The sequence below is a fragment of the Hylobates moloch genome, unplaced genomic scaffold (assembly GCF_009828535.3).
Source record: "Hylobates moloch isolate HMO894 unplaced genomic scaffold, HMol_V3 SCAFFOLD_5, whole genome shotgun sequence".
NCBI lineage: Eukaryota > Metazoa > Chordata > Mammalia > Primates > Hylobatidae > Hylobates > Hylobates moloch.
Window position 1 is genome coordinate 80,271,479 of NW_026652280.1, and position 24,433 is coordinate 80,295,911.

Below are 24,433 nucleotides of genomic sequence, written 5' to 3' on the forward strand. Positions count from 1 at the left end.
ACAATCCTCCTACCTCAGCCTCCTGAGCAGTTGGGACCAGCAGGTCCAGCTAATTATTTTATCTTTTGTGGAGATGGGGTCTCTCTTTATTGACTAGGCTGGTCTCCATCTCCTGGGCCCAAGTGATCCTCCTGCCTCAGCCTCCCAAGTAGCAGGCACCACCACACCTGGCTAATTTTGCAGAGATGGGGTCTCACTATGTTGCCTGATACAGTTTGGCTATGTCCCCACCCAAATCTCATCTTCAATTATAGCTTTCATAACATAATTCCTAGGTGTCATGGGAGGGACCCAGTGGGAGGTAATTGAATCATGGGGGTGGGTCTTTCCTGTGCTGTTCTCATGGTATTGAATAAGTCTAAGGATATCTGATCATTTTATGAAGGGGAATTCCCCAAGCTCTCTTGCCTGCCACCATGTAAGACGTGACTTTGCTCCTCATTTGCCTTCAGCCATGATTGTGAGGCCTCCCCAGCCATGTGGAACTGTGAGTCAGTTAAACTTCTTTCCTTTATAAATTACACAGCCTTAGGTACGTCTTTATTAGCAGCATGAGAACAGACTAATACATTGGTATTAGTCTTGAACTCCTGGGCTCAAGTGATCCTCCCTCCTCACCCTCCCAAAGTGCTGGAATTACAGATGTGAGCCACCACATCCAGCCCAGAAATTTTCTCACAGTTCTGGAGGCCGGAAAGCCCAGGGTCAGGATGTCAGCAGGGTTTGCTTCCTAGTGAAGGACCTCCTTCTGGCTGGCAGCCTTCTGGCCATGTTCTCACATGGCGGGAAGAGAGGTCCAGTGTCTCCTCCTCTGAGGACATCAATTCTATTGGGTCAGGGCTCTGCCCTATGACCTCATTTAACTTTAACCGCATCCTTAAAGGCCCCGTCTCCGATGATCGCATGGGGGGAGGGCTAGGGCTTCAACATATGTATTTGTAGTGGGACACAGTTCAGTCCCTAAGAAAAGGAAATGAGAGCTCTGGAGGGTTGCACAGTGGCGTTAAATGCTTGTCCTGGATGTGACACTCTTTCTTCACTATCGCTCACAACCGTTTGGCCAGAACTGGTCACATAGCCCCATAGGGAGCCCAGAAGTACAGTCCCATCCCCTGCCCCGGTGGTGGAGAGTCAGAAATAAGGTTGAGCATCATTGATTTTCACCATCATAATAAACTTTTGAATCTTTACTAAGTGCAAGGCCTGTCCTGTGTGCTTTCTTGAATCAGGGAGAAGGTTTTATACAAGAAAAATGGCACATTCTGAAGTGGAGCTCAACAGGTGAGAATGAGACCATCCTAGCATTGAGCCCTGGCTCCTTGGCTGACATGCTGTGTGACCTTATACAAGCATCTTCACATCTCTGAGCCTTTGTGTACACATCTATAAAATATGGACAATGTGGCCGGGCATGGTGGCTCACGCAGTCCCAGCATTTTGGGAGGCCGAGGTGGGCGGATCACTTGAGGTCAGGAGTTCAAGACCAGCCTGGCCAACATGGTGAAACCCCATCTCTGCTAAAAATATAAAAATTAGCCAGAAATCGCTTGAACTCGGGAGGTGGAGGTTGCAGTGAGCTGAGATCGTGCCACTGCATTCCAGCCTGGGCAACAGAATGAGACTCCGTCTCAAAAAAAAATAAAATATAGACAATGCTTTTGGCACACTGTATGGATAAAGCACATAACACTGTGACCTGGCCATTGGAGAGGCAGCATTGCATTGCAGCTAAGCTTGCAGGCTTTGGAGTCAGCCAGACCTGCATTTGAATCTTACTCAACTGCTTTTCGTTTTGTGCCTTTATTTGTGTGTGTGTGTGTGTGTGTGTGTGTGTGTGTGTGTGTGTGTGAGAGAGAGAGAGAGAGAGACTGTTCTAAGCAAGCACATTACATGAAAATAACTGGAATTGGAACTAACGCACATTGGCCTCCAGTAAGCATGCTTGTACTGTTACCCTACACGGCCCTTAGGTTAGCACAGAGAGATTATTTATTTATTTTAAAAAACTTTTTTGAGATGGGGGGTCTCACTCTGTCACCCAGGTTGGTGTGTAGTGCTACAGTCTCAGCTCACTGCAACGTCTACCTCCCAGGCTCAAGCAATCCTCCCACCTCAGCCTCCCAAGTAGCTGGGACCATAGGCGCACATCACCACACCTGGCTAATTTTTTTTTTTTTTTTTTTTTTGGTAGAGATGGGCTTTCTCCATGTTGCCCAGGCTGGTCTTGAATTCCTGAGTTCAGGCAGTCCACCTGCCTCAGCCTCCCAAAGTGCTGGGATTATAGGTGCAAGCCACCAAGCCCAGCCCAGAGAGATTATGTGTAACTCTCTCTACTACTAGTTCCACGGGGGATAAGGACCATACATACATTAGGTTCCATTCTGTTCCGTGTTTTAGCACAGTGCCTGGCACGTAGTTGGTGCTCATTAAATGTTCATTGAATGACTAATTGACTGATGAAATAAATGAAGGTAGACGCTCTTTATGAAGGTGCCTGTGCTGGATCCAAGACCATTGACATCTGTTGCAAATGGAAGTTGTTAATGACACTCAACGAGTTAGTGGAAAATGTTTTGAGTGTTTTATGAGATTCTCTTTTTTTTTTTTTTTTTTTTTAGACAGGGTCTCACTCTGTTGCCCAGGCTGGAATGCAGTGGCAAGATCTTGGTTCACTGTAGCCTCAACCTTCCAGGCTCAGGCGATTCTCCCACCTCAGCCTCCCAAGTAGCTGGAACCACAGGCATATGCCACCACGCCCAGCTAATTTTTTGTTCACCATGTTGCCCAGGCTGGTCTCAAACATGGACTCAAGCAATCCGCCCACTTCGGCCTTCTAAACTGCTGGGATTACAGGCGTGAGCCACTGTGCCTGGCCTTTTTTTTAAAAAAAAATTTATTTATTTATTTATTGAGACAGAGTCTCACTCTGTCGCCCAGGCTGGAGTGCAGTGGCACAATCTCGGCTCACTGCAACCTCTGCCCCCCGGGTTCAAGCGATTCTCCTGCCTCAACCTCCCGAGTAGCTGGGATTACAGGCGCCTGCCACTGTGCCTGGCTAATTTTTGTATTTTTAGTAGAGACGAGGTTTCACCATTTGGCCAGGATGGTCTTGAACTCCTGACCTCATGATCCACTTGCCTTGGCCTCCCAAAGTGCTGGGATTACAGGCGTGAGCCACTGTGCCCGGGCTTTTTTTTTTTTTTTAATTAACTTTTTTAAAATTTAAATTTGAGACAAGGTCTTACTATGTTGGCCAGGGTGGTCTCAAACTCCTGGCCTCAAGCAATTCTCCCACCTCAGCCTCCCAAATTGCTGGGATTATAGGCCTGAGCCACTGCACCCAGCCACAAGATTCTCTTAAAACAGAAACTTACCATACTTTATAGATGTTTCCTTTCCCTCCTATGCATGATATAGTTAGCCACTATCTAATAGAAAGGTGTACTAGTCACGTTAGGCTAGACTGTGATAATAAGTAAACCCCCAAATCTCAGCGACTTAACAAGGCAACGCTTATTTCTCATTTGTGCCAAGTCCAATGTGAATCGGGCAGCTGTTCAGGACAGCTCCTTTCTGTGGCAGCCCAGGGATCCACGCTCTGCCATCTCAACATGTGGTCTCCACGGTTGCTACTAAAGGGAATGAGAAAGTACGGATAACTCACATTCACTTGCAACCCGGAAGCAACACGTGACACTTCTCACAGCCCTTGGGCCAGAGCTAGTCACATGTTCCTGTGGAACTGCAAGGAGCCTGGGAGGTGTGGTTCTCCCTGGTATCCAGGAAGGAGAAGAGAACCAGATCTGGCTGAGCCTAAAGTCTCTACCACAGTCTGTTCTGCTGGTCTCTGTGTACTGCATTGGATTCGCTCTTCTTCCTACACACAACACACAACATGAAACCCCTTTCCAAGACTGAAAACCCAGAGTGATGTGCAGCTCCTGCCTCCAGCCAGGATCTCATGGGCTGCCCTAGGGTCTCTTTATGAGGTCTAGAGGTGGCCCTTTTTGGTCCAGAGATGTAGGAATTTTAAAAAGTTACCTGTTGGGGGCTGGGCGCGTTGGCTCACGCCTGTAATCCCAACACTTTGGGAAGCCAAGGCGGGTGGATCACCTAAGGTCAGGAGTTCGAGACCAGCCTGGCCAACACAGTGAAACCCTGTCTCTACTAAATATACAAAAAAAAAATTAGCCGGGTGTGGTGGCACGTGCCTGTAATCCCAGCTACTCAAGAGGCTGAGGCGGGAGAATCGCTTGAACGCAGGAAGCAGATGTTGCAGTGAGCCAAGATTGTGCCACTGCACTTCAGCCTGGGAGACAGAGTGAGACTCCGTCTCAAAAAATAAAAATAAATTTAAAAAGTTACCTGCTGGGCACAGTGGCTCACACCTGTAATCCCAGCACTTTGGGAGGCCGAGGCAGGTGGATCACTTGAGGACAGGAGTTTGAGACCAGCCTGTCCAACATGGAGAAGCCCCGTCTCTACTAAAAAAATACAAAATTTAGCTAGGTGTGGTGGCACACACCTGTAATCCCAGCTACTCGCGAGGCTGAGGCACAAGAATCATTTGAGCCTGGGAGGCGGAGGTTGCAGCGGGCTGAGATCATGCCACTGCACTCCAGTCTGGGTGACAGAGCGAGACTCTATCTCAAAAAAAAAAAAAAAAATTACCTGTTTCCCCCTCCCCACCCCCATGCCATACACAAAGGCAGAGTAGGGGCAGGGACAGGATAACCACAGTAAGGATACCCCGGGAAGTGGGAGCTGAGGCCTTCTGGGCAGACCTTGTGGAGGGGTAGGGAAGTTTCTGGAAGGAACTACCTTCATCGCTGCTCTCAGGGCCGCTTGGCTCCCTCATTTAAGGCTCTTTTTCCCCTACCTTACTTTCCTCGATCATATCTGAAGCAGGGATTGTGTGTTCCACCCTCCTTGTGGGTTGTGTGGATTTCTCAGCCCACATCCTGCCCATGGAAGTTTTAAGTTTCAAATAGTCACAATCTTTTTAAAGACCGAGACCAGGCTCATGGCCAGGGGCGGTGGCTCATGCCTGTAGTTCCAGCGACTTGGGAGGCTGAGGCAGGAGAATCTCTTGAGTCCAGGAGGTTGAGGTCACAGTGAGCTATGATTGCGCCACTGCACTCCAGCCTGGGTGACAGAGTAAGACCCTTTCTCTAAAAAAAAAAAAAAAAAAAATCTCATTTTTTTTGGGCATTACTGTTTTCTCAAAATTTCAGTAGGCCTCTCATCTGTCTACTTCCAGTGAGTTTCCTATGCCTGAATGTGACAGTTAATTTGTGTCTCAATTTGTCTAGGTGACTGGGTACCTGGATATGTGATCGAGTATTCTTCTGGGTGTTTCTGTAAGGATGTTTTTGGATGAAATTGACATTTAAATTGGTAGACTGAGTAAAGCAGTCTGTCCCCCTAATGGGGGTGGGCTTCATGTAATCAGCTCAAGGTTTGAATACAACAAAAAGACTTCCACTCTCCCGAGTGAAAGGGAATTCTTTCTGCCTGGATGCCTTCAAACTGAGACACAGGCTTTTATCCTGCCTTCAGATTCGCCTGGGAACACTGGCTCTTCCTGAGTCTCAAGCCTGCTGGCCTTGAGACAAGAACTACATCAGCTCTCTCAGTTCTCAGGCCTTTGGACTTAAACTGGAACTAAGCCATCAGCTCTCTTGGGTCGTCAGCTTGCCAACCAACTCATCCTGAAGATCTTGGGACTTGCCAGCCTTCATAGTCACGTGGGCCAATTCCTTTTTTTTTTTTTTTTTTGAGATGGGGTCTTGCTCTGTTGCCCAGGCTGGAGTGCAATGGCACGATTATGGCTCACTGCAGCCTCAACCTCCAGGGCCTGAGTGATCCTGCCACCTCAGCCTCCCAAGTAGCTGGGACTACAGGCACATGCTACCATGCCCAGCTAATTAAAAAAAAATTTTTTTTTTGTAGAGACGGAGTCTCACTGTGTTGCTCAGGCTGGTCTTGAACTCCTGAGCTCAAGCAACCCTCCACTTCAGCCTCCCAAAGTGCTGGGATTACAGGCATCACTGGCCCAGGCAGAGCCAATTCCGTATAATAAATCTGTCTCTCTCTATCTCTCGTGTATGTCTGTGTGTGCACATTCTGTTTTACTGGAGAATGCTGACTAATACAGAATCACATCCTAATTTATTCCCTAAGAAGTTCTCAAATCTTCATTTCTTTGCTTATGCCGCAGTAACAAACAAAACTCCGAACATTAGAGGCTTAAAGCAGCAAGGTTTATCTCTCTGTCACATCCCAGTGCGCTGGAGAGAAAGCAGCTCCAGGGCAGCTGACTCCATGCAGTGACTCAGAGATCCAGCCTGCTTCCATCTTTTGGTTCTGCCATCCCAAGTGTGATTTCTACCCACAGAGAATGGAAAACTCACACCCACCACTAACTACTCAGACTGGGAGTGGCACTGCTCAATTCCACCCACAGAACCAGCCACGTGGCCCTTATCTAACTGCAAGGAAGGCAGGAAAATGCAATGATAGTCATAAACATTTCTTGAGTGCTTTCTCTATGCCAGGCTGTGTGCTAAGCATGTAAATATTGCCTTTTCTGTATTCCAAGCCTAAGTCTCTTAAAGTTCTACTGTGACCTCATCATACAGCCAAGGAAACAGGCTCAGACAAGTTAAGGAAGTTGTCCAAGGGCACATACCTCATAAAGGCAGGGCTGCAGAATTGAACCCAGATCTCTGTGCATTGGAAACCCACCCCCTTGACCCCTGTCCTGGTTCCTTGCTCATCTCTGCCAAGAATATCTTCATTCCATCTGAGGATTGGGAATGGCTTCTTATTTTCTGCCTCATCTCATTTCATCTTCCCCGCAAGTCATGAATTTTTAAACCTTGTGTGAGATCAACAAGTTCACTCAGAGGAGACAGTAAAAGAACAGAACAGGCAGGAACAGAACAGCCATCAGATACACAGGATAGAGTCTTCCAGGAAATGCCCACTGAGGGGAGAAATGAACCACAAGTGAGGCCAGGATTGTGGGAGGCTGGGAGGGAAAGCAATCGGTCATCAGGGGAATCATTTCCTTTTACGAAAGAGAGAGAGATGGGACTTAGCCATTAGACTTGGGCTATTTCAGTTCCTGGTAATGACACAGCTCAGTGAATAGAACCCCCAAAGCACTTTCGGAAGGAGGGCCCCAGTCCTGGGCAGCTCTCCTGCCTTAATCACTGCAAGTCACAGAGCAGAGAAACTGGAAATGGGCAAAATCGATGATAGTGAGGCCTGCCTGCGGGCCACTCCTTGGACCCAACCTGCGCCCCCATGGTCATTACGTCACCCATCACTCCTTGGTGCTCACACAGCTGAGCCCAAGAAGCAGGGCAGCCGCCACCCCCAGGACTAGACAGAAAGGTGGTTGCATGAATCCAGGGCTCCATGCTCTTCCCCATCGCAGGGAAGACAGGGCCTCACAGACTTGCTGTCCTCCCGGTCAGCTCTTCTCTGCCATGATACGCTTTATGCTGCATCCCAGCTTCAAACTGCTCCCCTGAAAGGGTCAGTTGGAGCAGCTGAGCTTGGGGTATCTCATCTGCGTGAGCTTTGTTGGTGGGCTCAGAAGAATCTGGGTTGGGGAACAGTACTCTGGTGGGCAGAATGAGGGGTTCAGTGAGCTCTTGTGTCCTTTGTGGGCACCTTGGAGTCTGGCTTGGGAGAAACTCCCTGTGCAGGTCCAGCAGGCCTAGAGGCCAGGCTGAGTGTGGGTTGGCATGAGGCCGACTCCCCTCCATGCCCCGGTGTAATAAGGCAGAGGGGAAGGACCTTGGAAGGGGGTAGGCTGGGGTCCTGCTATTTCACAGATGGCAGGTGAGGGGCACAGGGGGAGGGGATATGGAGCCAGCTATCACTTCAGTATATGAAGACAGAGCTCCAAGTTCTCCAGGCAAAACAACACATCTCAAACTAAAGCAAGGCAAACCTCCTATTCTGGCTCAACCCCCTCTTCACAGGCAACAGGATCAGAGGGAGGCAGTTAATTAAGAAGGGTCACAGAGTACTATTTGTGCCAGAGCCAGACCTCAAACTCAAGCCTAGAAGAGTCTCAGAAAGGGGCAGGGATGTAACCTCAGATCACCTGAAGCCAAGAAACATTACTCTAGGCTTGTCCCAGCCTCCAGCATGGGAATTTCAAAAGTAGGAGTATAATTACCCTCTCCCTGCCACCCCCAGCCTCCTGGGCTGGGAGGGCTCAGTGCCTTTAGCTGCATCCCAGGGATCTGTTTCCCGTTTCTCAATCATCGTAGCTGATTTGAACAATTTCAGACCTTTCTTCTGTGAATTTTTCACCCAGCAGTGCCCAGCACAAACTGAGGACCATGAGAGGGATGAACTCTTTAAAAGGATTTTTAGGCCTAGCATGGTGGTTCACACCTGTATTCCCAGCACTTTGGGAGGCCGAGGCAGGAGGATCCCTTGAAGCCAGGAGTTTGAGACCAGCCTGGGCAACAAAGCAAGATCCTGTCTCTATAAAAAAATTTTTTTAATATTTACTTTTTATTTTTTTTCTTTATAGAGGTAATCAGGTTTAAAAAGATTTAAAAAGTCATCGGAGGTCAGATTTTGAAAATAGATCAGAGAACCTCTAGCTCAGCCTTTGAGGCAATATCAAAGTGGTCACCAGCATGACCTTTGAAGCCAGGATGTCTGGGTTCAAATAATGGCTTTTCCCCTTACTAGCTGTGTGACCTGTGACAAGTTACGCAGCCCCTCTGTGTCTGAGTTTCTTCATCTATAAAATGGAGGAGCTGATACCACCCACCAGGTAAGAATGTGGTGAAGTTTAATTGTGCTAATCATGGGAAGTGCTTAGAAACAGTCCCTGATACCTAATAAACCAGTGAAAGTTTGCTCTTATTGTCATCCTGTCAAGCTGTTGCATGCCTCCTGGGATGGGGAACTCACTTCCCCAGGGCAGCCTGTTCCCCTATTGGATTATTTTGTGTGTTAGGAGGCTTTTCTATCCATTAAGCTGAAGTATGCCAACCCGTCTCTTCCCTACAAGAGCCCTGGCTTCCCTCTGAGGGCAGCCATAAAGACCCACATCAACCAAAGCAAAATGACACACACTTAGTGGTGTGTGGCTCATTCACTTGAGTTAATCCTCCTTCAGGGAACTGCAGCCCACACGGCCCAGCACAGAGTGCAGATGTCTATCTCTGCTCAGGACTCAGCACTCAGTTGTGGTGTGCTCTGGCCTCGGAAGCCTGCTAGGGCCTACCCCACTGATCTCAGCCAAGGAACTCTATGGGCTGAGACCCAGCACGTCCTCTCACTGGGTCCTCTCTGCTAACCTGGTGTATCTGTAGCCTCTGCCTTACTATGGGAGGGAAACAGGGGAATCCTTTTTTTTTTTTTTTTTTTTTTCTGAGACGGAGTCTTGCCCTGTCGCCCAGGCTGGAGTGCAGTGGCGCAATCTCGGCTCACTGCAGCCTCTAACTCCTGCATTCAAGGAGTTCTCCCTGCCTCAGCCTCCCGAATAACTGGGATTGCAGGTGCCCACAACCATGCCTTGCTAATTTTTGTATTTTTAGTAGAGATGGGGTTTCGCCATGTTGGCCAGGCTGGTCTTGAACTCCTGACCTCAGGTGATCTGCCTGCTTTGGCCTCCCAAAGTGCTGGGATTACAGGCGTGAGCCACTGTGCCTGGCCGGAAACAGGGGAATCTTACTGCCCAGGACTGGGGAGAGCTAGAAAGTAGGAGGCAGTTGCCCATCTGGCCAGGGCAGCCCATCCCTTTGGAAAATCATCCCTTTGGAAAAGCCCAGTGCTAAGGTCCCGGCGCTTTCTGGAGAATTTGCTGGTGTGTTCCAGAGGGCGGGGCATAGATTCCAGGTTCAAAGCTGTGTTTGGATCCCAGCTCCACCCCTCATTGTCTGCAAGGCCTCAGGCAGTTTCCTCACATGTAAAACGGGCACGATTATTGTAGTTCCCCTTTAGAGCCAGGAATGAAAAGCGATGAGGTGATTCGTAGCTCAGCTCTGGCACAACAAAGTGCTGAATAAATGGGGACGGGTATGGGAAGGGAGTGGGATGAGGTGGGCCTAGATTTTCCAGTATGGAAGGACTTTTAGTCTGTTCCTTCATTTTGTAGATAGAAGGACTGAGGTCCACAGGTGACAGGTCCAAAAGTCACGCTGCTGTTGGGTCACCTGGCACCTGGACTCCTGCTCCTTGTGGGCTCCAGCGCTTGCCCTCCCGGAACACTCCTTGCCCAGACCCAACCCTTCGGTTCTGGAGGGATGGGTGAGTGAGGCTTGGGGTGGGGCTGTGGCCAGGTCGACGGAGCTGCTCTGTCCCCAACTCCTAGGACCCTCCCCGCCCCCGCGCCGACCCCGGTCTTAGGGATTCATCTGCGGCGTCTCCTGCAGTTCCGAGTTATGGCCGCTGGGTGTCGCCACACAGCAAAAAACCCACCGGCCGCTGGGAGGACGGGACCTAATGGGGGTTCTGATGGGACAGCGCCGCCAGACCCTGATCCCTGACCCTTGAACTCCTGCCCAGGTCCTTGGTCGGCTACAGCCTAGAGCCTCCCTAAGAGAAGCCCTAAGGGATGATTTCAAACCTTTCTACCACCCCTCCTTGCCCCCTCCACCTGCTAAAAGGAAAACCTGGCTACAGTCTACCTGAGGGCTGATTCTCCCAGCTGAGCCCCTCCTCCCCACGCAGTGCCCCAGCCACGCTGCACCAGTCCGGGCTCCCAGCCTGCTGGACACCTGTCCGCCTTTGTGTTTGTCGGGACTTCCACGTAGAGGGCCCTTCCTTATCTCTGCCTGGTGCAGGCCTGTTACTTCTTGTGCATAGGGTATTTCAAATCCACCAGCGACCCTGCTAGGTAGGCACGGTTATCCCTGCCTGCAGGTGCAGAAACAGGCTCGAAGAGAGGAAGCCCCGAGTCACACACAGCAGAAGCAGGTTTTGAACTCGGGCTCCCACAGTGAGCTTTCTTTTGCTACATCTGAGATCCTTCCTAAACCGTGGGCTCTCTGAGGCCAGGGCCATGTGGATTTCCTGTTTATAACCCATGGGCCCAACCCTTTGCCTAGCAGGCAGTGAGTACTCAAAAGGCACCTCTTTCCCTAACTCTTAGATGGCACCTACCATGTGCCAGGTACTGGGCTAAATGCTTCGTGCGTACCACAACCCTGCAGGTGGTTACCATTATTATACTCATTCTCCAGAAGGGGAAACTGAAGCACAAGGAACATGCACTGTCTTACGGTTATCTAGTGGCAGAGACAGGACCCACACCATCTGGCTTCAGAGTCCAAGCTCTTGCTCATAGCCACTTATCCAGGCACACTTAGAGGAGAGCCCCTCTCTCCCTTCACCCTGTGGGCACTTCACCTGTGGTGGTCTCACCCTTTGTGCTTCATGTGTGGAACTCACATGAGCCTCTGTAGTAGAATGGGAGCACCTTGCCGCAGGGCAGGGCTGTGTGCACTCACTCCTGTGTCCTTGCGCCCTGTGATCCCTGAACAGAATCGTTAGTCTGGAGGGTGGGTGCCAAACGTGCTTCAGCTTGCCTTCCCATGGGGGGCTGGGTGAGGACACGAGTGAGCCTCCACCCTGGCAGGCCAGGTCACTACAGGATGAATGCGGCAAGGGCATCTCCTGGGTGAGGAAAGGAGATGCCTCCTTTCCCTTTATTCAGCCTTCATTCATACCTCACTCTCCCCTGAGAGGAGGGGTGCTCTGGAGTCAGCTCTACCGGCTCAGGAGAGCTGAAGGCGAAACTTCCAGGAAATTGGCAAGCTGGTTTTTAACTCTGCCATTGTTAAAAATTAAATTACTGGCCGAGCATGGTGGCTGATGCCTGTAATCCCAGCACTTTGGGAGGCTGAGGCAGACAGATCACTTGAGCTCCAGAGGTCGAGACCAACCTGGCCAACATAGTGAAACCCCATCTCTACTAAGAATACAAAAATTAGCCAGGCGTGGTGGTATGCGCCTGTAATCCCAGCTACTCAGGAGGCTGAGGCAGGAGAATTGCTTGAACCGGGAGATGGAGGTTGCAGTGAGCTGAGATCGCGCCACTGTGCTCCAGCCTGGGAGACAGAGAAAGACTCCATTTCAAATAAATAAATAAATAACTGAAACCTGAAATTTAATGGATTATATTAAAAACAAAATATACATACCTAAAACTCATCACCCCCTAATTATGTGAGTACATTTTTCTATTATTTGTGCTGTCGAGGTTCCTTACGCCCATTATGTCTGCATGATGGAACTACTCCCATACAGTGGTGAGCGACCTTCCCATGTCCTAGTTCAAAGACATTGTAGTGGTGATCTGAAAGCAGCCCTGATGGGACTACTGACATCACAGAAATTGGCAAATGCTGCAAAGTAGGGCTATCCCACCCCACCCAGAGATCCAACTGTTACAACATTTACAAGCCTGAAAGCCAATTTGAGGCAAAAAGGCTGTCATGGAAGAAGCTTGTCACTGTGGAGTTGGCGCACTCAGATTTGAGTCCAGGCTCCGTCTCCACCCACTGTGGGGCCTGGGCTGTTTCCCCTTGAGCCTCGCCTTTCCTATCTGCAAAATAAGACTAAAAGTACAGCAGCTTTTACAAATGGAGCATTTGCCGAGCGTGGTGGCTTGCCCCTGCAATCCCAGCAACTTAGGAGGCTGAGGCAGGAGGATCACTTGAGGCCAGGAGTTCAAGACCAGCCTGAGCAACATAGCAAGACGCTGTCTCTACAACAAATAAATAAATAAGCAAGTCAGGCATGGGGGAGCACACCTGTAGTTCCGGCTACTTGAGAGTCTGAGGTAAGAGGATTGCTTGAGCTTAGGAGTTGGAGGCTGGACTGAGCTATGATGGTGCCTCTGCACTCCAACCCAGGTGACAGCGTAAGATCCTGCCTCTCTTAAAAAAAAATGAGCATTTACTACCTGCCAGGTGCTGAATCCATGCTCTTGCTAAATCTGCCAGCAGCCCTGTGAGGTGGGTGCAGTCACATCCCTTGCGAAGTTGGGGATATGGGGGCGTGAAGAGGATAAGTACCTCATCAAAGGTGACAGATCAGATTTGAACCACACTCTTAACTGCTGCGGTTTATTGGCCCTACAATAATAGTGCCCAGTTCACAGGGTAGTTTGGGGGATTACACGACGTAATGTGTGTTAAAGGGCTTAGCACAGATTTGGCTCCAGCGGAACATAGTAAACATTGATTTACCAAGAGGCAGAAGAGCGGGATCCAGATCCACCCACGTTTGAATCTCAACTTGGCTATTTTCTGATTGCGAGATCTCTGGAGTCAAGTCACTTTGCTTGTCTAAGCCTCATGTTGCCCCAGTGAAAATGGGGATAATCATAGCTACTGAAGAGCTGCTCAGAGGACCGAGATAGAGGATGTAAAGTATCTGCCGAGAAGTGGGTACTTTATGGGAGTGTGTGTTCAGGATTATCTTTTATGTCATGCAGACAGCAACTCTTCCCAGCCCTGTGGAGGAGGCCGGAGGTTGGGGCCAGAGCCCTGGAAGCAGGGCCTTGCTCGGGCAGCTCCTGAACCTTGCCTCCTGGCCAGGTCCGCCCCTCAGTGGGCCCTGGCCCTAGAAGGGCTCAGAAGGCTGGGGACGCTGTTGCTAGGCACCAGTTGCTAGGCTACATATTGTTTCTCCTGCTTGGCCTCCTCCAGGAGGGCTGGCTTCTCTGCAGAGCTCTGCTTCCTGCAGCCTCTCCCCGACCTCAGAGCCTCTGCAGAGGAAAGGTGAGGGTGGGGCCACTGTGGTTGGGCCTCGGGGAGAGCAGAGCCAATTCCAAGGGGAGGCAGGCAAGGCCAGAGGCAGGCAAGGCCATGGGAGGTGAGGGAGAGAGAGGAGCCGGGGGCTGGGAGTGAGCGTCCCGGCCTGACTTCTTGGGTGGGGGCCAAGAGTTTCCCAGGTAGCGGGCTGTCGGCTCATTCATTCCGAGAGGTGGGTTATGTAAGGTTCAGGTCGTGGGCCGAGGAGTCAAATACCCAGGTCTGAATCCCGGCACTACCACCTATTTTGAGCAAATCCTTTATCACTTGGAACCTCACTGCCCCAGCGGTAAATGGGGACAGGAAGAGTTAATAACAAGGTGTGGGAAAGCGAGAGGAGACATGCGGACTCTTGGGATAAGTGTGGATGATCAGTTTCGCCCTCAGTTTATGGACGTGGGAGCTGGGGCAGAGAGACAGAGGCCTGGGAGAAGGGGCCAGCTGCGTTGTGGGTGGGGGGCCAGATGTTCGCCCCTGTGGGCTTCCGAGCCAGGCTTGAGACCCATGAGGCTCCCCATGCTTCCTTTCTAGGACCCCCGGGGCCCTGCCCCACAGCATCATGATGGGGAAACTCCCTCTGGGGGTCATCTCCCCTTATGTGAAGATGAGTTCGGGGGGCTACACGGACCCCCTGAAATTCTACGCCACCAGCTACTGCACAGCCTACGGTGAGGGCACCTTTGTGCAGGAGCCTCCGCCAGGACATGGGCAGGAAGGGAGGGGCTCTCTCTGAGGGAGGAGCAGCCCCTCTGGCTGTCACACTGCAGAGCAACCCTGTCACGCTGAATCCGTTTGTCCCCTGAGCCCTGCCCGGCTGCTCCCTTCTCTGGTTCTTTCCCTGCAATTCTGTCACTGTGATTCTGCCACACTGACCTTGTCCCCAGCCCACCCACTCCATTTCCTGCCATCACAGTCCTGACAGGGCAGGCTTGCAAAGCTCCTGCCTGTGGCTCTGAGCCCTCCCCTCTCACTGTGACCCCACTGCCCCTAGGAGGATGCTGGCCCTGCCTGAGAAGCCCTGCCTGTTTTTGACCTTGGGGTCTGTCTCCCCGTTACCCCTCTGGCAGGTCGGGAGGATTTCAAGCCCCGTGTGGGTAGTCATGTAGGCACCGGCTACAAATCAAATTTCCAGCCCATGGTCTCATGCCAAGACAGTCTGGAGGCCTTAGACAACCCGGCCAGGGGGTACAGTCTGTATGGCCCCTTCCCAGCCCCTGCCCTGCTCATCAGACCAACTCCAGTCTCCGTGGATGGGGACCCTGAGCTTTGCCTGGCCTAGGCTGGGGGTCCTGGGTGACTCAGGGCACGGCGGACCTCTGAGCCATCTGTGGGAGGGTGCAGGGAGGAGGGAAGCTCCTTAGCAGAGGACAGAGGCAGGTGGCCTGGGGTTCTGGCTTCTCCTCACCCTCAGGGAACAAGCCCGGGACCATTTCCAGTCCGTGGCCAGCCAGAGTTACCGCCCCCTGGAGGTGCCTGACGGCAAGCATCCCCTGCCCTGGAGCATGCACCAGACCAGCTCAGGCTACGGGCGGGAGAAGCCCAGTGCGGGTCCCCACACCAAGGAGGTCAGTGCTGGGTCAGGGCCAGGAGAGGGAAGCCTCAGGGTGGGGTGGGGCTAGGGCTGCACTGCCAACAGTTGGTCAAGGCAGAGGTGACAGGGCATGGAGCAGCCACATTGTAGGGATGGGGTCCACTCATCTTTCTCCCCTTTGTCCTCATCCTTGTCCCCACCATCCCCACCACCTCCATTCCCTCCCCTAGCCCCACCATTACCTCCGCCTCCATTTCCATCCCCATCCCTGTCCCCATTCCATGAGCCTCACACTCCCGTCCACACCTGCAAGCCCCATCACTGTCCCTACTACCACCACTGTCCCCCCACCATTGACATCCTCACCCCATCTTTTTCATTTCTTTTTTTTTTTTTTTTTTTGAGATGGAGTCGCACTCTGTTGCCCAGGCTGGAGTGCAGTGGTGTGATCCCGGCTCACTGCAACCTCCGCCTCCTGGGTTCAAGCGATTCTCCTGCCTCAGCCTCCCCAGTAGCTGGGATTACAGGCATGTGCCACCACACCCAGCTAATTTTTTGTATTTTTAGTAGAGACAGGGTTTCACCGTGTTAGCCAGGATAGTCTCGATCTCCTGCCCTCATGATCTGCCCTCCTCAGCCTCCCAAAGTGCTGGGATTACAGGCGTGAGCCACCGCCCCCGGCCCCATCTTTTTCATTTCTATCCTCATTATTACCACCCTTCTTATCATCAGCACCACCACCAGAATGGACACTCATTCATTCATCCAGTAAGAATGTTCTGAATATCTCCTTCATATTTGAAGATGATAAGAGCTGGTGGAGTGCGGGGTGGGACGGGGGGTAGGAAATACAACAGGGAGAAGCAAGGAGGAAGAGAAGTGAAGGAGTTGCAGGCCAGGCATGATGGCTCACACCTGTGATCCCAGCACTTTGGGAAGCTGAAGCGGGCAGATCACTTGAGGTCAGGAGTTCGAGACCAGTCTGGCCAACATGGTGAAACTCCATCTCTACTAAAAATACAAAAAATAGCTGGGCATGGTGGTACGCACCTATAATTCCAGCTACTTGGAAAGCTGAGGCAGGAGAATTGCTTGAACTCGGGAGGCAGAGGTTGCAGTGAGGCTGAGATTGCCTGGGCAATAGAATGAGACTTGGACTAAAAAAAAAAAAAAAAAAGCCAGGTGTGGTGGCTCACACCTGTAATCCCAGCACTTTGAGAGGCTGAGTCAGGTGGATCACTTGAGGCCAACTGCTGTTGGGTCAGCCTGGCCATCATGGTGAAACCCCATCCCTACCAAAAAAATACAAACAAAAAAAATAGCCAGGTGTGGTGGCTTGCGTCTGTAGTCCAAGCTACTTGGGAGGCTGAAGCACAAGAATTGATTGAACTCGGGAGGTGGAGCTTGCAGGAAGCTGAGATCATGCCACTGCACTCCAGCCTGGGCAACAGAGCGAGACTCTGTCTCAAAAAATATAAGTAATAAATAAATAAGAAGCAAAGGAGCTGCAACTGCAAATCGGGAGGGTGGGGAAAGAGCTTGCTATGGAGACACGGGACAAAAACTTGAGGGAGGCCAGCTCCTCCAGATGCAGCTGTCTGAGGGAGGAGTGGTCCAGGCAGTGCCAACGGCAAGTTCAAAGGCCTCGAGGTGGGAAGAGAAAGGAGACAAGCAGCTAGAGCAGGGTGAGGCGCTCAGGTCCTTGCAGGCCACCAGGAGGATGTGGAATTCCCTGTGAGTGTGATGGGAAGGCTGCAGAGCTCTAAGCAGAGGGCGGACGTGCAGGTTTCATTGTAAAGGGACCCCCTCTGGCTGCTCTGCAGATACTGTGCTCTGTAAAAGCCAAGGGCAGAAGCAGAGTCAGGTAGTGACTGCCGCCCCCTCATCTGTAATTGGCCCTTCTTCCTCCCAGGTCCAGAAGGTCCATTTCGACACCCAGGAGCACGGGCCTCAGGCCATCACGGGGCTGGAGCCCAGGGAAGTCCCCCTGCTCCACCAGCAGCAGGGCCAGGACCCGCTGGAGCGGGAGAACTTCCGATATGTGAGTGGCAGCCCGGCTAAGGGCTTCGGGGTGGGGCAGAGGGGCCACAGCCGCCTCCTCCTCCCACCTCAAGACAAGTATTGCACTGACTCACCCAAGAAGCCAGCTCAGGGTAGGCTCAGGGCGCCAAGAAAGACGGGAGAGCAAAGGATTTGATATTGGCTATTTCCATAATAGCATCAATGTGGCTTCTCGCGATTTAACGCTCCTCCTCTTCCCCCAGCTTTTCTCCTCACGCTCACGGCCCCTCCTGGTCTCGGTCCCTCTGGGCCCCCCACTCATTACCAGGAGTCTGGTGTGGGGTGTGACGTGGTATTCATAGTCACAGGGGAACTGTGCTCTTGTGCTGAAATTTCTGGCCCTGTGATGCCCCACCCCAGAGAGACTTGTGTCCAGGGTGCTGTACTGGCCCACACAGGCTTCCTCAGAGCACAGATAACCGAGGCGCCACTTCACCGCTGCCACACGCCTTCGGGGCCCTGGTGGGCCAGTGCCCCCATTCCTCCAACCTCTCTGTTCCAGGGCCCACGCTTCATGACTTCGGAGTACAGTTCCAAGTATCTCAGGGACCCTCTAGACCAGCCAGGTAGGCCCTGTCTGAACTCACAGCTCCCTTCCAGTCCACCTCCCTACTTCCTACCCCAGGGGCCCTGGAGCTGGTCTAGGACTGAGAAGGCACCAGTGGAAGAAAGAAGGATGAACACATGGCTGGAGGGAAGTGCCTGTCCTGGGCTGACCTCAGTACCTTGGGCCTCTCAGGAGGGTGGCTTGGCCGGTGCATACCCTTCCTGCTGCTCCCTCTCCTGTCTTCCGGCCTGGACTCTGGAATCCTCACCCTGCCGCCCATGATCCTATGGCGCAGGTCTCTGGGATCTTGGGATCCACTCCCTCTGCACCTGCTGGGACATTGAGCCTCTGGAGGACACGTGGGTGGGCCAGGTGGCCTGGCAGCACACAGGGCATTTGTTTTTTTTTTTTTTTTGAGACGGAGTCTCACTCTGTCGCCCAGGCTGGAGTGCAGTGGCGCGATCTCGGCTCACTGCAAGCTCCACCTCCCAGGTTCACGCCATTCTCCTGCCTCAGCCTCTCTGAGTAGCTGGGACTACAGGCGCCCGCCACCACGCCCGGCTAATTTTTTGTATTTTTAGTAGAGACGGGGTTTCACTGTGGTCTCGATCTCCTGACCTCATGATCCACCCGCCTTGGCCTCCCAAAGTGCTGGGATTACAAGCGTGAGCCACTGCGCCCAGCCGGGCATTTCTTTTGCAGATTTCTTGCAGAAGAAATCGATCGGCGCCAAGGAGGGGAGCGGCTTCACCAAACAGTCCCACCAGAGCCCCATTGTCTTCCAACCGCCCTCACAGGCCCTCCCTGGGGACCTTGTAAGTCAGCTGGGCTCCCACTAGAACTTTAGGGGGCTTGAAGCCCTCCGGTCTCAGGTTTAGCTTTCCTAAAGAATGTGAGCTGCAGAGCCCTTTGTTCAAACACAAGATGAAAGAGCTTAGGTGAAAACCACTGCTTTGGTCCAAATCCCCCATTTTATAGATGAGAAGACTTGAGGTCCAAAGAGATGAAGAGGTGTAGCCAAGGTCATTCAGAATTCAGACAAGAGCCCTGGCCTGCTGGTCCCATTCAGAGTCATGCCTTCCCCTGTCTTCTCCCCAAACACTTCCCTTTTCTCAATGATGCTCATTTGAGCTGAGTCCTCCTCTGTGCTCAGCACAGGAGTGGCCTGGAGGCAGAGTGTTTGGGAGCCGCCAGGGGCCCAGCCTGCCTCTGCGGGGCTGACATCCTCTGTGCGCCTCTTTCCAGGCCCTCCTCCCAGGCCAGAGTGTCACCAAGTCAGACTTCCTCCCCAAGACTCACCTCCATGTAAGCTGAGCTAGGGGGAGGCTGGGGACCGCCTGGCGGGGAGCAGTTAGAACATGGCTCTGGAAGGTGGTGGGGGAGGCAGCCACATCCTGGTGCCAGTGGCTGCTTTGCTCCTTCCAGGGAGATGAGTTCCTACCTGGGTTGGCCAGAGGCTCCAAGCGGGAAACAGCCTTCAGCCGAGGGAATGAAAAGATTCTGAACCCCAGAGTGAGTGGCCTTGGCGTCTTGCTCAGAGAAGGGAGAAGACAGGGAGGTTTCTGGGAAGAGGTGGCATTTGGGTCAGGCATTGAAGAATGAGAAGAATTAGGATATTTGGGGATGTGGAGGTAGGGCCCCAGGTGGAGGGTGAAGAGAGCCTGGGCCTTCCTGGGGGCTGGAAGACGAGGGGTGTGGTCTCAAATAGAATTGGCTGGAAGGGGAAAGGAGGGTCTCTGGGGCTGTGGACAGGTCACAGCTGTGTGTGTCTCTGCCTGCTCCCCTCTCCTTCCCTGCTGCCTCAGCCTGGCCACCTCAGCCTCCCTTCTGGTGGTTCTGTGCCCTGCAGGTGCCCCCTCCCTGCCCAGAACCCAGCAGCGTGAGCCACCAGCAGTTTCAGCCACTTCATCAGATGCAACAGACAAATGTTGCCCTACTTGGCCGGGAGACTGTGGGGAAAAAGGTGAGACCTGCTACACCCAGCCTCCACCCCCAAATCCCCACCCCTTCTGACCTGACAATTCCCCTGTCTACCCCTCTTGTGCAGGAGCCCACAGGGTTCACCCTTAACAACCCCATGTATGTCCGGAGCCCCTGTGATCCTGACAGGGATCAGCGATACCTGACCACCTACAACCAAGGGTGAGGTCCACTTCCTGGTCCAAAGCTGAAACCCATTTGACAGACAGACTGAGACTGGGATAAGTAATGAGCTCACAGCCTCGTGGAGAAGATCAACGCTGAGTGAATGTGGGCTCCTCAGAAGCAGAAGCAGACCCTAAGCCAAGGATTGGAGTGCAAGCACATTATTAGGCAGTTATTAGGCGTGTGGGAGTGGAAAAGAGGGATGAGGGAGGGAAGGTAGCAATAATGAGCATGTTACTAAGCCAGCTATCCCACTGGGAAAACTCTAGAAAACAGTGTAAAGCACACAACTCAGAACTACCCCAGTCAAAGGTGAGAGAGCTGGGGTATTTTATATCCCCACATCCATCAGTCATTGGTTAAAGGCTATCCCCAGGGCAACATTAAATCCCAGGTGCCTCCTTGCTCAGGCAAACAGCTTCTAGCATCCCAAGGGTAGCTTTCCCACAGAGATGCAGGGCATTGGTGGCCAGGCTGGTGGGCATGGAAAGAACCAGGGGAGTGCGAGGGGGTCTGGAGCAGCAGCATCTGCTAAGACATTCCATCCAGCCAATGGTTGGTGGGCTCAATGCTCCCTCAGAAGGTAAATTCTGTGCTGTGCATTCCCTGGGTGAGGAGTGACTGTCCTGGGCATCAGGGAGGGCTTCCAGGAGGAGGTGGCCCCAGAGCCATGGGGAAGCCTCCTGGGGCCAGGACTGGGTGGGGAAAGCATTACAGGGGTGGTATAAAGGAAGTGTAATTCTTCTTCTTCTTCTTCTTTTTTTTTTTGAAATGGAGTTTCACTCTGTCACCCAGGCTGGAGTGCAATGGCATGGTCTCAGCTCACTGCAACCTTCGCCTCATGGGTTCAAGTGATCCTCCTGTCTCACCCTCCTAAATAGCTGGGATTACAGGCATATGCCATCATGCCCAGCTAATTTTTGTATTTTTAGTAGAGATGGGGTTTCGCCATGTTGGCCAGGCTGGTCTTGAACTCCTGACCTCGAGTGATCTGCCTGCCTCGGCCTCTCAAAGTGCTGGGATAACAGGCGTGAGCCACTACGCCCTGCCAAGAAGCATAATTCCTTTTTTTTTTTTTTTTTTTGAGATGCAGTCTCGCTCTGTCGCCCAAGCTGGAGTGCAGTGGTGCGATCTCGGCTCACTGCAAATTCTGCCTCCTGGGTTCACGCCATTCTCCTGCCTCAGCCTCCCCAGTAGCTGGGATTACAGACGCCTGCAGCCACGCCCGGCTAAATTTTTGTATTTTTAGTAGAGACAGGGTTTCACTGTGTTAGCCGGGATGGTCTTGATCTCCTGACCTCGTGATCTGCCTGCCTCCAGGAAGTATAATTCTTAGGACAAACTCCTCTGAGCGAGGAAGCGCAAGCTTTCCTCACAACATCAGTCACCTGTGTCCACCCTGCTTCCTCTCCAGCTCCTGGTCCTTCAAGGTGTCCCTGCCACCTCTCTGTCTCCTCAGGCTCCCCGTGCCCCACCCCCTGCTCCAGGACACCTCCCAGAATCCATTCATGGAATAGACTTTAACTGAGCCCTGACTGGGTGCCAGGCCCTGCTCCAGGCCCTGGGAATGTGTGTGCAGCTCCTGTCCTACGGAGCTCAGACCTCTGCATGGGAGGAGACGTGCATGTGGCTGCAGCCAGTTAGTGAGAGCTGTTAGGTGATGGGCAAGGAGAAAGGGATCGGGAGGGCTGCATGGGCACGGGTCAGATTTGAAATCGGTGGCCTTGAGCGGGTGACGTTTGAACTGAGACTGAAAAGAGGAGAGGGCGGTGGCCTGGAGGAGCAACAGAGAGTCTGAGCTGGAAGGGCGGTTGGTTGTCCTCTGGCCTAAACCCTGAGGTTCAGAGGGGAGGAGCAGAGCTTCCGCCCGCACAGCAGATTCACAGCACAGTGGCTGCTCCAGTTCCCACGGAGGTGGTGGGAGGGCCAGAGGCTCCGTCTAGGTGTGAGGGGCAACGATATTCTGACCGCTTCTTAGGCAAACACCTCTTCCTGTGGCTCTGGCAGAGACCAGCTCCAGCCCTCTCTGCTGGGTCCTTCCAGCCTGTCACGTCCTGTCGTGTCCTGAGCTCCTGCTGGCTATCAGGCACACTTGCTGGTGCTTCCTGGTGCGCGCAGAGCCCCGGGGTTGTCATCACTGATTTCTGCATTGATCTGTCTGCACCCTTTCTCATAAGTTCAAGGGTGGGACCCCCCTTCTTGTCTTTGCACCCTCCTGACCTGGCTGTCCTCAGTGAAATGGAAGGAAATAGAAGTGAAATGGAAGGAAAGTTAAGTGCCTAGAGAAGTGGATGAGACAGGGTCCCCACCCCAAGGTACTGGCAGGCCAGGGACAGGGGCATCACTGAAACTGTCCTTTTACACTCCAGAGTGTCTCAGCGTCAGGTGGAGGGGAGGGCAGGCTTTTTGAGTAAGAGTTCCCCCAGTGGACGTGGGCTTAGGGAGAGCCAGACGAGGAGGACAGCATGACAAAGGTGGGGAGGCTGGGCGATCTGAGGGTCAATGGAGAAGGGCAGGAGGGCCTGCAGAGGTGGGCAGAGGCCAGCTTCCAGCCAAGGACCCCTCCCCTCCTCCAGGTACTTCAAGAACCTCCCCAAGGGTCTAGACCGGGAAGGCTGGACTCGAGGCGGCATCCAGCCCCAGATGCCGGGAGCCTACGCCCTCAGCCAGCCGGTCAGCTGCATGGAGGCCAACCCCAACCCCACAGAGAGCCTGCGGCACCTGCACCCCCATGTGGGAAGGTGGCACCGCCCCCAGCTCTGTTCTTTCTCTCTACCCCTCATCCAGGCCCTGCGCCAGGCCTTTCCCTTCCTCTCCTCTCTTGCTCTGTCAGTCAGGTTCATTCCTATGAGAGGCCCGTCTCCTCTGGCTGGCTCTAGTGTCCCTTCTCCTGCCAGCACTGGCTCCTCCCCTCCTCTCCCTCCAGTGATCCCTCCCTCAGATGGCTCCTCCTCCTTCTCCTGCCCCTGTACCCCAGGCCTGGTGGACTGGAGGGGGAGGATCTGAGCAAGGGGCTCTGGGGTGGTTCGGATCCGGGGGGGGATGGACGGATCCAGAGATGAATGGACTGTGGTTCGGCCTCACTCAGCTCCTTTCTGCTCAATTCAATTCCTCAGAAATCACATTTATATCAACAATGGCCCAGAGTTGGCAGGCAAAGAATGTGGCTTGGCTGCCCTGGCTGAACCCTGGCTATGCTCTCTCAGGGAGGGTCAGGCAGAAGACAAGAAGACAAGGTCCATGCCCTGCCTGCCAATGCCCCTAACACTCTCCTCTTGCCTCCCTGCAGAACCCTGACCTCAGCCGACCCCTTCTACCAGAGTGCACCTCACAGCAGCCGCTGCGTGGCACACAGCTGAGCCCTGAGCCCTTGGTAAGGGGCTGGGGACCCCCACACTCAGCTGCTCCGGGTGTGTGGGCAACCGTTGTGGGCCAGCCCTGCCTCCCAAGCCCTGGGTTAAGCAAGTCCTGCCTGGGGACCCCCCTTCCGAGTGGGGGGTGGGAGATCAGGGGGCCTCTCAGAACCTCTTCTGTGCCAGGCAAGCACACAGAACCACCCCAGAACCCCTCGCTCAGGCCTCGCCTCTGCTTCTCCTCCACAGGTTTGTCAACCTTAGGGGACAGGAGCCAGGCTACTCTCTGTACCCCCACTCCATCCCCCAGGGGAACACCCCCGCCCAGCTACTTTCCTAATGAAATAAAGAGCATTGAAGCAGAGAAGTGTGACATCACTATCGGGGTGGCTGGAAAAAGGAGGGGTGAGCTGGGGCGGTGGGTGCAGGGGTGGAGGATCTAGGGCCAGATTTGGAGTCGGAAGGGCTCGGCCGGAACCTCTGAGGAACCATGACATGATGGACAGGCACTGCATTCTCCAGACTCACTTTCTTGTCGTGCAAAGGGGTCCTCTATGGCCTGTGCTGCTTGGGAAAGTACTTAGTCAAGTGTGGGTGGAAGAACCTCAGGGGAGGGGCAGGTGGGCCAGAGAAGGGGAGGGAAGCAGACGCAGGGCAAGGGGACAGAGGACAGTCTCGGACGCATGGCCACCTGGACACCAACACGGGGCGGGGGGGTTGATCACAAAGGCTGGTGCCAGTCTCCATCCCAGCCAAGGTGACCAGAGCAGGTCATCTATTTGTGAGAAAGAGAACAAGCTGCCCCTTAGGCGGATGTCCCAGGTGGGCGCAGGCCCTGATGAGCCAACATCCTTTGTGGGAAGAGAAGGGCGTCTCTTCCTCCAGATGTTGCAGCCTGACACAGGCCCCCAGCCAGCAAGACAGCATCTGGGCCAGCTCTCAGCACCTTTTGTCACCTCAGCCAGGTGCATTTGTGCAGTGCACAACACTAACA

The 24,433-nt window shown here is 53.1% G+C and overlaps 1 protein-coding gene across 7 annotated transcripts in view; it reads left to right on the plus strand.

The window, feature by feature from the left end:
* Positions 1-23,806, plus strand: part of SDHAF2 (succinate dehydrogenase complex assembly factor 2) — a 64,829-nt gene extending 41,023 nt beyond the window's left edge. Inside the window, exons 4-17 of one of the 7 annotated variants that reach the window (XM_058438775.1) lie at positions 1,230-1,281; positions 14,334-14,470; positions 14,870-14,996; positions 15,214-15,367; positions 17,246-17,374; positions 17,897-17,960; positions 18,644-18,756; positions 19,187-19,246; positions 19,367-19,453; positions 19,791-19,904; positions 19,989-20,083; positions 22,663-22,827; positions 23,376-23,459; positions 23,689-23,806. In XM_058438775.1, the coding sequence (XP_058294758.1) occupies positions 1,230-1,281; positions 14,334-14,470; positions 14,870-14,996; positions 15,214-15,367; positions 17,246-17,374; positions 17,897-17,960; positions 18,644-18,756; positions 19,187-19,246; positions 19,367-19,453; positions 19,791-19,904; positions 19,989-20,083; positions 22,663-22,827; positions 23,376-23,445 (1,367 nt within the window). In that variant the 3' untranslated portion in view covers positions 23,446-23,459; positions 23,689-23,806. The remainder of the gene's footprint in view (positions 1-1,229; positions 1,282-14,333; positions 14,471-14,869; positions 14,997-15,213; positions 15,368-17,245; positions 17,375-17,896; positions 17,961-18,643; positions 18,757-19,186; positions 19,247-19,366; positions 19,454-19,790; positions 19,905-19,988; positions 20,084-22,662; positions 22,828-23,375; positions 23,460-23,688) is intronic. The other 6 variants (XM_032153031.2, XM_058438778.1, XM_058438776.1 and 3 more) reach the window with 6 other exon arrangements.
* The last annotated feature ends 627 nt before the right edge of the window (positions 23,807-24,433 follow it).